The following is an 11,014-nucleotide window of genomic DNA, read 5'->3' on the forward strand; positions in this document are numbered from 1 at the left end:
ATGGTTGCGAAAAACCAGACCTCAAAAAAACCACTTTAATTCCGGCCTAACAGCGCCAGGTGCAATGTCTGGGGACAGACTCTGGGTACAATGCTGTGTGGCGACCACTCACTCACACACGGCTCTGAGAAGGCCCCCGAGGGGGACTTACCTTCAGGGGGCTGAGCCAAGGGGGGAAAGGGGTGGCCCCAGAACAGGGGGCAGGGGCAGGCGGGGGAAAAGGTGCTACTTCTTGGCGAAGGAGATCTTCATGGCGTTGTTCTGCGTGATCTTGAAGCCCTGCAGCGCATCACGAGCAGCCCCCGCCTGGACCTCGTTGTCAAACTCCACAAAGGCAATGTCATGCCGCCCAGGGACTAGGCGGACCTCCTTGAAGCCAGGGAACCTGAAAGATGGGAAAAGACCTCAGGGATCCAGACTCAGCATCTCCCCCAAATGCTCTGGCATCTGGAGCATAGAGGCCAAAGATGCTAAGATCCTACAACGTGCAGTAAGAAAGGATTACCCAGCCCCAAATGCACCCAGTGCTAAGTGGGTAACCCCAACACAAGCAAGTACACACAGGTGTCATTTAAGGAAGTACCTCAACGGGAACACCTATGCCTATGCAACCACAACTCAGATCAAGAAACGGGACACATGGGGGCGCCTGGGTGGCTCAGTCAGTGAAGCCTCTGCCTTTGGCTCAGGTCATGATCTCAGGGTCCTGGGATCAATCTCCGCATTGGGCTCCCTGCTCAACAGGGAGCCTGCTTCTCGCTCTCCCTCTGCCCCGCCCCCTGCTTAGGTGCTCTCTCTCGGTCTCAAATAAAATCTTCTAAAAATAAAAAAAAATTAAAAATAATAGTAATAAAAAGAAACAGGACACTGCCTCCACCCCGTCCTTCCCCAGTCATAACCCACCCACCCTGTTCCAGAAATAAACACTACCTTGACTTTTTATGATCCGCTGTTTCTCTCATTTCCCCCTTCTCTTCCCTAACTTCCTTCCCCATCAGGCAACCATCCTCTTGCTTGCTGGGGACACTTTCTGCCGCTGTTCTTACAAAGTACGTATTGTTTTACAGAAGGATATACGTGTGATATTGTTTTTTCTGCCTTACGGAGTTTCTCAAAATTCCCTGTCGGCACTGTTACAAAAAACCATCCGCGTTGCTCTGTTCCTCCAACTGCCCCAGAGGAGGCCATGGCCAGTAGCACGTCTGACCTCTCCTTTGCCCGGCCGCCTCCAACTCCCCACCACCCGGAGGAATGAACCCCACACCCCTCGGGACTCGTCTTAAGAGGATCTTTAGGATACTAAGATTAGAAGCAGGGTCGTCAGGTGAGCACATACCCCTTCCTTTACTGAACAGTGAACAGTTACCCTACGCAATAGCCATACGGTTCACACCCCATTACCAGCACGTGAGGGTTCAATTGTCCCCACCCCCCACCAATGCAGTTTGATTTTGTAGCCGATTTGGGCCTCGAGCCAGTGCTCGATGCCATCTCACTGTTACTTTATACACACCTAGCATTTTTCTGATTTAGAGGCTGCAAAGACGAGGCCCAGGGACTCCCCCACCCCTGACAAAGGTGAGGAAGGTCCCGCGCTGCTATGCCCTAGGCTTGCCATTACCACACCTCCTCGGGCTGTGGGCCTGGCCTCACACCATTTAGGCCTCCAGTCACTGTCCTCCCTAAAATTCCTAAGCAGGCTCAGGGCTCCACCAGCAGAACTCTGAGGCCTGGCCCCATGGTGCCACCTCCTGGCTGTCGCCCTCTGGCCCGGGCCCAGCTACTGGCCCCACTTACTGGTTGAAAAGCATGGATAGCATGAGCTCGTTGGTCTCCTCGGGCAAGTTGGTGAGGAATAAGATGTGATTTGGCGGATTTTCTGAAAGCTGCAAGGAAGTGACAGAGCCCATGAGTCTAGTGGGGGACGTACTGCCTTCCTGTTTCCCACCCCCGCCCCACTTGAATTCTTTCTGGCCCCTTTATTTGACATCCCTGATGTTGCCTGTCTACACTGCCTTGCCCCCCGACCAGAATACAGGCCACAGCGGGTGCTCCACAGAAGTTCACCGGGTCCAACTAAGTTCTGGTCGCTGCTCCAGCCTCACCCTGACCCCCCGAAGCTCCCCAGCAGACATGTCAATCCCTCTCTACCCCTGCAACAGAACCCCCACTTGTCCCTTTTTATTCCCATGTTCTAGCTGTTTACGAGACCCCATGGGAAAGAGACACTTACAGGCTGGGCAGGCGGCATCTGCCCAGGCATAAGCTGCTGTGGAGGCATGGCCCCTGGCGGGATCTGGCCAGGAGCCAGGCCTGGAGGTGGGATCATGCCAGGAGGCGGCATGTAGGGAGGCTGGCCAGGCATGTGGTGCATGATGCGGGGCGCCTGGGTCATCGGAGGCATGCCCTGCAGAGAGAGAGAGGGCAGGGCTGAGTGGGGTGGCTGACACACTGGAGGCAGAGAAGACCAGACAGTATCAGGAGACCTCGGGTGTGAAAGACACAGGGAGAGAGCCCAAGGCACCCGAGACAAAGGTCACCCGAAGGAAAACAGATGGAGCAAAAGTGACCCAGGCTCAAGGTGGACAGCAAACTAGAAACTTAAAAAAAATGTTTTTAACATAGAAAAACTGGCCAATGTGATCCAACTGTTTATCAGTGTAGGAGTAAAAAAAAAAAAAAAAAAGACTGGAAAAAAATCAAATGCTAACAACTATTTAACAAAAGGAGTGGAAATAAACACCATGAAGAGCATGCTACGCTTTTCCTTCCAGAAACACACTTTAAGGGAGGAGGGGAGAGAAACCAGACCTACAGAGAAAAGAGGAACAGACAGCGGAAGGCAGAGACGGGCAGAGACGGACAGAGACGGGCAGGGCAGAGGCAGAGAGAAATGGGAGGCGTGGTGGGGAGGCAGGGAGAAGGGAGCCGTGGCGCCCACAGGCGCACAACTCATGCCTCCAAAAGAGACAGGACGGCCGGAGTGGGAACCATAGGACTCAAAGGCTGACAAAAAGCTGGGTGTGGAACAGGGGAGTAGGTAAGACCAGGGAGGCTGGGCAGGAACCCCAGCTCCGCTGCTGACACCAGACGGAAAGTGAGCTGACATCGGTGAAAGCCGGACAAATAGTGTGTGACTGGGCACAAAAGCCAACGCGGAGACCCAGAAGCAAGGAGTAGATGCAATTCATCTAGCTTTTCTGAAGTACTTCGTGCTTTCTCCGTGCTGCTTAAAAAACAGGATGTTTCTACTTCTCGGGCCCTCACAAAGTTCATGAAGAGATTTTTCCTGTTTCCTTCTAGAAGCTTTATTGTTTTAGCTGCCACACTGAGGTCTACGATTCATCTCAAATTAACTTACATAGCGGAGTTAAGACTAATTCGTTGTCTCATAGACATCCAATTCGTCCAGCACCATTTTTTAGCAAAAAAAAGAGAAAAATCCTTTCACCACTGGACTGCGGGTGGAGCCTTCACCCGCTGAGAAACCATGCCTGTGTGGACCTATTTCCGGACTCTCTTCTGCCACCTGGTCCATCTTCCTCCCCAACAACACATTATCTTGATGACTACAGCGGGCCCCCCAGCTTCATTCTCCTCACCCACCTAGCCTTGCCTTTCTGCACACCTGTGGCAATGGGCCACCAATGTCCCCCAAATTCCTGCTGGCGTTTTGATTGGAACTGTGTTGAGTGTTAGACCAATTTGGAGGACTGGCATCTTAACAAGTTTTGAGTCTCCCGTCCATTTGCTGAATTCACATCCCATTTCTCTCAGTGATGGTCTATATTTTTAGTGGGTGTTTTCTGCACACCTTTTGTTGGATTTAATCCTGAGCTATTTTTAAATCAGGAGTCTACTTGTTTGCTGCTAGCACAGAGGAATAAAACTGACTTCTTCCACACTGACCTTATCTCTGGTGAGCCTGCTAAATTAAATTCACTAATTAATCCAAAAAAGTTGGTTCGTGGCTTCCTCTGGATTTTCTGTATAGACATTAAGGCACAGACAACAAGATGAAGGTCAAGGGGAGAAAGAAACCAAGGAACGGAGACACAGAGAAAGAAAACTCCCGAAAAAGTCAGGCCAGCACAGAAGCATTTCCAAGTGCAGTCCATCACCCAAGTGCACAATCCCTCAGAGAAAGAGGCGTACAAGTTCTGAAAGGAAATGGAAAGGGAGGGGGCCAGAACCCCAAAGGTAGACCTCCCCCCCACCCTGTGTCCACAGGCCAGGCCACAAGGCTAAGGCAGACCTGATGGGGAGAGAGCAGCATCTCTAGGCCCTGGCTTACCGGGACAGGCCCCTGGACAGCCCCCACCACGGGGGCAGCTGCCCCACCCTGCACAGCCTTCTTGGCTGCTGGGGTCTCCTGGCTCTTGGGCTTCCTCTTCTCCCGCTTGCGATCCCGCTCCACGAAGGTGCCCTTCATCTTGGCAATGATATCCGAGTCAGTCTTGGCGTACTGAATGCGCTGCCAAACAGAGAACGGAAGGGTGAAGAGCCTTCAAGGCCAAATTGCCTGGGAGCAAAACCAGACCTTCACCAGAAGCTCGGTAAGGTTACAGAAATCGCCTGGCCTTAACATCCTCATCTGTAAAATGGGGATTGTGGAGATTTCCTGACTGTTAAGGACTAAAGGAACTTAAGTGCTTGGAACAGTAGCTGGCACACGGTAACTGTTAGGTCAGTGGGTTGCTGGGATTTTGAAAAGATGGGACAGTCCTGAGCATGGGGCCAAAGGCAGAAGCCTGAGGAAACAAGGCCAGGACAGGAACACTATGCGGGGGGGGGGGGGGGGGGGTGGGAGTGTGATCAGACAAGAGTTTAGACCCCCAGGCTAAAGCTCATTCTCACCGATCTATGGAGAACCTCTACTCTGGGGTACAGCAATGAGCCCATCAAATGCCCCTGCCCTCATGCTGTACTTGGCGAGAAAGATACAGTGAAAAAGATGAAAAAGTGGCTGACTCAGAGCATGCAACTCTCAATCTCAGAGTTGTGAGTTCAAGCCCCGGGCTGGGCGTGGAGCCTACTTAAAAAAAAAAAAAAAAGGTAAAAATCAAAAATTTCAGAGTGTGGCTAAAAGAGGCCTCAGTGAAGTGACACTGGTGTAGAGACAGAAAGAGAGAGGGAGGGAGATCTAGGAAAAGAGCATTCTAGCAAAGGGAACGGTAGACAAGGTGTGCAGCATGTTCAAGTTCAACGGGGATGGGGAGGGGGGAGACAAGATCACAGAGGCAACGAGCGACTCTGGAGACTATGCTGAAACTTGGGTTTTTCTCCTGAGAAAGCTGGGAGCCACGGAGTGTCCTAAGCAGGAAGTGAGATTTCACTGGTGTGCTGGAAGCAGCACTGGGGCCACGCAGGGAGAAGAGCCTGTGGGGAGCAGGGGTCCAAGCAGAGACCAGCACGGCCACAGGGCAGGACAGCCACAGGGCAGCATGGAGGTTCCGAAGGCAGGCTTGACAGACTCCCTGATGGAACTCGCTCCTGCTTGAGTGTTTGAAATGGTCTGAGCAGTGATCTGGGGAGCCTGGGAGGAGGATTGACACAGGAAGATTCTGGTCTTTATACTTCAAGAGCTAATTCCCAGCTGCTCCAGAAAGTCATGGAAGATGCGCCAAGTCAGGGTTCACACCCAGAGGCGACAGCAGGCAAATCAATACCCTCTCCACATGGAAGGGAGGGTTCCAGGCTACCCCACGGCTCCCGGGGCCCTCTGTCTTCCACAGGAGGTGACCCACCTGGAACCTGGACATACCAGCACTCGCTGTTCCGTCCCCAGGGGAGTTGGTTCAAGGAGGCATATTCCCATCAGGTGAAACTCAACTGACAGAAGAATAAGGGAAAAGGCCCCAAGAATCAAAGATGGCTGCCAGTGATGGGGCAGGAATGCTAGTTCAGGGCGGGCACTTTAAGCCATTCCCCACCTCCCAGAATGCACCCACCATGGCTGTCCACTTGGTCTCTTGAACCCCTGCAACCCACCCGTTTCTACCCATTCATGGCCCCTGCCCTGGTCCTTCCCCAAACTCTCACACCTGGGAGCCCTACCCAGCCTTGCCTAACCTCCCATCTCTAATCCACTCTCCCCAACAGCCAGAGGCACCTCCCTAAACCCTTCCATGGCTCTCCAGCATCCCCACCCCACGCTCACCCTTCGCTCCAGCCAAACCGACTTGACCTACTTCCTCAACTACAAATGCTCCCGGTTACCTAACACTTTCTCCCCCACCTTCCCCAGCTAGTCCTTCTCCTTTGAGCCTCACATCCAGAAAGCATTCCCTGAGCCCTGGGTGAGGTGTCTCCCCCAAGCTCCCCCAAGCTCTGTGCACTTCCCCTATCCCAGCCCTGACCCCTCTGGGTCGTCACCATCTAGGGTCTGAAAAGGCAGGGCTGGGGGCTCCCTCCGTCACTGGGTGTCCCCACCCTATGCCCTAATACAAAGAGCAGTGAATGCTGACAAACAGCCAGACAGACTCACAACTTTAGGGGACCGGACTACAAGTGACAGGAGGTCCAGACCCACCCCATCTGCCACAGCACTCTACAGCACACGCACACCCTCCACACCCACAGCGCTCACCATAGGCTTGTCGTAGAAGGGGAAGCCCTGCATGGAGCGCAGGGCATTGGTGGCGCTGCTGACCTCCTTGAAGATGACAAAGGCCTGGCCCCTCATCTTCAGGCTCCGGGAAACCAGGATATCCAGGATCTGGCCAAACTGGGAGAAGATGGCATAGAGGGACTTCTTCAGCTCTGCAGGGGGAGGAAGGGAAGACCCGTGGGTGACTGGAGGTCTTGGTACCTTGTCCTGGGGTCTGAGTTCCTTTTTCAGAGCCGAGTGAGGACCAGCGATCCCTCAAGGGCCAGCAATCCCAGCAGCAACCAAGAACCACTGGGGTGGGTGGTGGGGGCACCTCTGAGAGCACGGAGTGTACCGGTACCTGCCCACCCCCCCAAACCCCGTGCTGCTGGATGAAGAACGGGAGGACCACGTAACAAAGGGCCCATGACAAATGCTCGATAAATGTGAGCATGCTTTTCCCTGTCACTAGCACCTTGACCCAGGCCTGTGTGAGGTGGCCCTGGCCACCTTCTCCAACCTGGTCTCCCCACACTCCACCCCACTCCCTATCTCCAGTCACACTGGCCTCACAGCCCTTTCCCAGGCCAGTATGAAGATGCTGCCTCAGGACCTTTGCCCTGGCTGCTGCCTCCACCACAAGGACCTTTCTCCTGATGGGTACAAAGCTGCCTCCTTCTAGTCAACCAGGTCTCAGGCAAAGTGTTCCCACTTCAGAGACCTCCCCCAACCATTCTGTCTTAATAAAGGTGCCCTGTAGTCACTCTCCCGACTCCTTGTACCCTACTTGCTTTTCCTTTGCGGTATTTCCCACCTCCTGACATCAGATCTGCTTACTTGTTTTAGCCATCCTTACCTACAAGCCCCTCCAATTTGCTTACTGCAGTGGCCCCAGGCTGAGCGCAGACTCCAGCACCCACACTCTTCCAAAAACACTTGCATGAATAACGATAACATTAAATGTTTTAGGGAAAAAACTTCACTAAATTCTCACAATCACTTCGTGAGAGAGCAACCAGAACGGTCTCAATTTTACTAACAGGGAAACGGGCTCTCGGAGGATTTGTCACTGGCTCAGAGTGTCCTGAAGGTACTGGGGAGAAGCTACAGAGCGGGGACCTGGATCGGGACCCAAGTCCACCTGAACCCCATGCCACCGTATCGCAATGACAAACTACCACACCTGACAGGAAAAAATACCAATCTTATGCAAAGAAGGCATCTGAGGGACGCCTGGGTGGCTCGGTCGGTTGGGCGTCTGCCTTTGGCTAGGGTCATGATCCCAGGGTCCCAGAATCGAGTCCCACATGGAGCTCCTTGTTCAGTGGGGAGTCTGCTTCTCCCTCTGCTGCTACCCCTGCTTGTGCTCTCTGACAAATAAATAAAATCCTTAAAACAAAAAACAAACAAAAAACCAAAGGAAGCATGTGAGCTGAAAACACCTGCTGAAAGACTATGTGAGAGAAGAAAAGAAAATAGTAGAGTAAATAGGGAAGCAAAGGCATTTTGGGAAAATTCATCAAAAATTCTCCTGATGCTATTTCTGGTGTTTCTCTCCACCCCCACGAACCCAGTTTGGGCCTCGGTCATTCCCCCGGACTCTGGGCCTCTCTCCCTTCTCCCCTCTTGCCCACTCAAGTTCACCCTCCATACGTCACCCTCACACCAGACTGTGTCCCTGGCCTGGCTTCCTGATGGCCTCAGGACAAAGTCTAACGGCCCACCTGCCCACAAGATCCCATGAACCATCAATGCACTGCTCACTGGAAGGCGTAGAGGGACTGCGACACAAGCCTCACACACAAAACTACTTGTCGTTTCCAAAATGGCTCGGGCTCTCTTTGGCCACCAGACATCTGCACATGTTGGTCCAGGCTCAGAACACTCCTCTCCCTCACCACGACACACACGCCGCTTCCTCTACCTGGAAGGCTTCTCTGAAATATCTCGTCTTCTATGAGAGGGAACAAACCCCTCTGTCAGGGGTGCCCCATCCCAGTCGTGGCCACTCTGCTTGTGCTTCCCCGATCACGGCCCTGGCTACTCTGGACTACCACTGTCTGAAAGCAGGTCTGCCCTCCCCACAGGACTGTGGCTCCATGAAAGCAGGGCCATGGGGCGCCTGGGTGGCTCAGTCATTAAGCGTCTGCCTTAGGCCCAGGGCGTGATCCCAGGGTCCTGGGATCGAGTTCCGCATTGGGCTCCTCCACTGGGAGCCTGCTTCTTCCTCTCTCACTCCCCCTGCTTGTGTTCCCTCTCTCGCTGGCTGTCTCTCTCTCTGTCAAATAAATAAATAAAATCTTTAAAAAAAAAAAAAAAAAAGAAAGAAAGAAAGAAAAAAAGAAAGCAAGGAAGCAAGCAAGCAGGGCCAGGACTCTGACTCCAGTGTTTCCCCAGCATCACAGAGTACTGGCTGGACATGATACTCTCAAAACACATCCGGGATTTACGTGGCTTGTCTGGTTTTCTGCAACAGTAACTTTATTGGTAACCTCAAACTTAATCCCAGCAGACTCCTTTGGTTCTACCCGAGAATTTTCTTAAGGAGATAATATGAAATAAATTTTATCCAGCCCCTACTAACAACCGGATACCATAAAAGGAAGGACCGCATGGATGTTTGGCTATGTAATCCATATAACATCCATGCAAAGAAAGTATTAGAGCTTTACTCAATTTTCAAATATAGAAAACGAAATTCAATAAAAGTGATAAAGAAAATGGAAAAATACGTCCAATGTCAAGAATCGAGTTTTGTTTTGTTTTTTTTAAGATTTTATTTATTTATTTGACAGAGATAGAGACAGCCAGTGAGAGAGGGAACACAAGCAGGGGGAGTGGGAGAGGAAGAAGCAGGCTCATAGCGGAGGAGCCTGACGTGGGGCTCGATCCCGTAATGCCGGGATCACGCCCTGAGCCGAAGGCAGACGCTCAACCGCTGTGCCACCCAGGCGCCCCAAGAATTGAGTTAAGTCGAATTCCACACTGGTGGCCTCAACCACGTTACCTTGCTGTGTGACTCTGGGCAAGTCACATCACTCGAGTCTGGTTCTTAATCTGAGAAAGAGGAATAACAGCTCCTTCCTGAAGGATTGTTGCGCAAATTAAACGCAGTAAAGAGGTACGAATCAGTACCTGATGATGGTGTTAGCCATCTTACCATTATTTCATTGTCTTTTTGAAATCAAACACCTCCATCGTGGGCTGGTCACTGAAAACATCACGGTGACCAAGACCGTCCCAGCGCTCACCCTCAAGGAGCTCACAGACCAGCGCAGCCAACCCCATAACTGCCCAGAACAATGAGGGCTTGAGTGGAACATGTCCAGGGCCTATGGAAAGTCAGAGGCAGGCACCTGAGGGGAAAGAGGACGCCAAAGGCCTCTGGGAGGAATCCTATGAGCTGAAACCTTGAAGGATGAACAACAGTGACCAGGCTAATGGCCAGAGTGTAAGATGGACTGGAGGTGCGTTAAAGACACAGGAAGCAGCGTGTACAAAAGCTGAAGGATTAACTCTGACAGTTTGGCTGGAGAAAGCGAAGGAGGAAAAGTGAATGCGGGGGATGGAAAAGGGGGCCGGCTCGTGTGAGGTAACCTGGAGTCTGGACTATCCCCAGAACTCACCATCCTTCTTGATCTTCTCGTTGAGGTTGTTGATATAAATAGTGTGGTTGGGGCGGGTCTCGGGAACTGCCATGGAGAGAGGTGACGAGGTAGAGCTGAAAGAAGGAAAAAAGGTAACTTCAGTCCTGGGTTTCTCCAAATTCTTTGCCCCAAAGCGGGCTTAACGGGCTGCTCAGGGATCTTCCTTCCAGGAGGAACTCAAGAGAGGCAGGAAGGAGGCACAGCTTGGAAAGAAAGCGAAAGCAGGACACTTGCTGCCTCACGCCGCGTGGTAGAGGGAAACGTCCAGAGGTTTACTACGAGTCCCAAGATGCTCTACGCGACCCAGTAGGCGGAGCGCCCTAAGTGACGAATCCCATTGGCCCACGAGCGCAAAGGGCGGCCCAGGAGAAAAAAACCGGATGTAAGAGCCGGTTAAAGAAAGAGACGACTCTGATTCGCCCTAACCTCGCGCAGCGGGAAGATAGTTTCCCCACACGAGGCGCAACAAGGCCCAGGCGGCAAGCGCTCCGCTCGCCCGGCGTCGACGGCCGCCGTTGCCTGAGATTACTCACCAACAGAGCCGCAGCTCCAGCAAGTGTCGCCTCCTACGTTTCTGAGAGCGGACTACAAAAGCTTCCTCTCCTGGTCCCGCCTTTGTCTTTCTGCAAACCAATCCCGCGCGGAAACTCAGTACCTTGACAAATCAGAGTCAGTCTCGCCCCTGGGCCCAAATCTTGCCAATCAAAACGACATTTGGGTTCCCGCCTCGGCAGAAAACCCCGCCCAACCCGGCCGGATGCTCTACGGACCAGTCAGC

At 52.7% G+C, this 11,014-nt stretch overlaps 1 protein-coding gene across 1 annotated transcript; it reads right to left on the reverse strand.

Moving 5' to 3' along the window:
- Window positions 1-4: 4 nt before the first annotated feature.
- Window positions 5-10,859, reverse strand: SNRPA (small nuclear ribonucleoprotein polypeptide A). The gene is made up of 7 exons (XM_019804285.2): window positions 10,770-10,859; window positions 10,216-10,310; window positions 6,590-6,762; window positions 4,295-4,474; window positions 2,234-2,407; window positions 1,798-1,886; window positions 5-385 (listed from the first exon to the last, which is right to left on the reverse strand). The coding sequence occupies exons 2-7, from the start codon at window positions 10,286-10,288 to the stop codon at window positions 226-228; spliced, it is 849 nt and encodes a 282-aa protein (XP_019659844.1). The 5' UTR covers window positions 10,289-10,310; window positions 10,770-10,859; the 3' UTR covers window positions 5-225.
- Window positions 10,860-11,014: the final 155 nt, after the last annotated feature.

Source organism: Ailuropoda melanoleuca, chromosome 12 (genome assembly GCF_002007445.2).
Source record: "Ailuropoda melanoleuca isolate Jingjing chromosome 12, ASM200744v2, whole genome shotgun sequence".
NCBI lineage: Eukaryota > Metazoa > Chordata > Mammalia > Carnivora > Ursidae > Ailuropoda > Ailuropoda melanoleuca.

What these genes read in the sequence shown, in the direction of transcription:
- SNRPA (XM_019804285.2), bottom strand. Translation starts at nt 10,288, where the DNA reads ATGGCAGTTCCCGAGACCCGCCCCAACCACACTATTTATATCAACAAC. An exon ending in CCTTCTACGACAAGCCTATG is followed by an intron (nt 4,475 to 6,589) that starts GTGAGCGCTGTG and finishes TCTGTTTGGCAG; the next exon opens with CGCATTCAGTACGCCAAGAC. An exon ending in AGATGCCGCCTGCCCAGCCT is followed by an intron (nt 1,887 to 2,233) that starts GTAAGTGTCTCT and finishes ACTTCCTTGCAG; the next exon opens with CTTTCAGAAAATCCGCCAAA.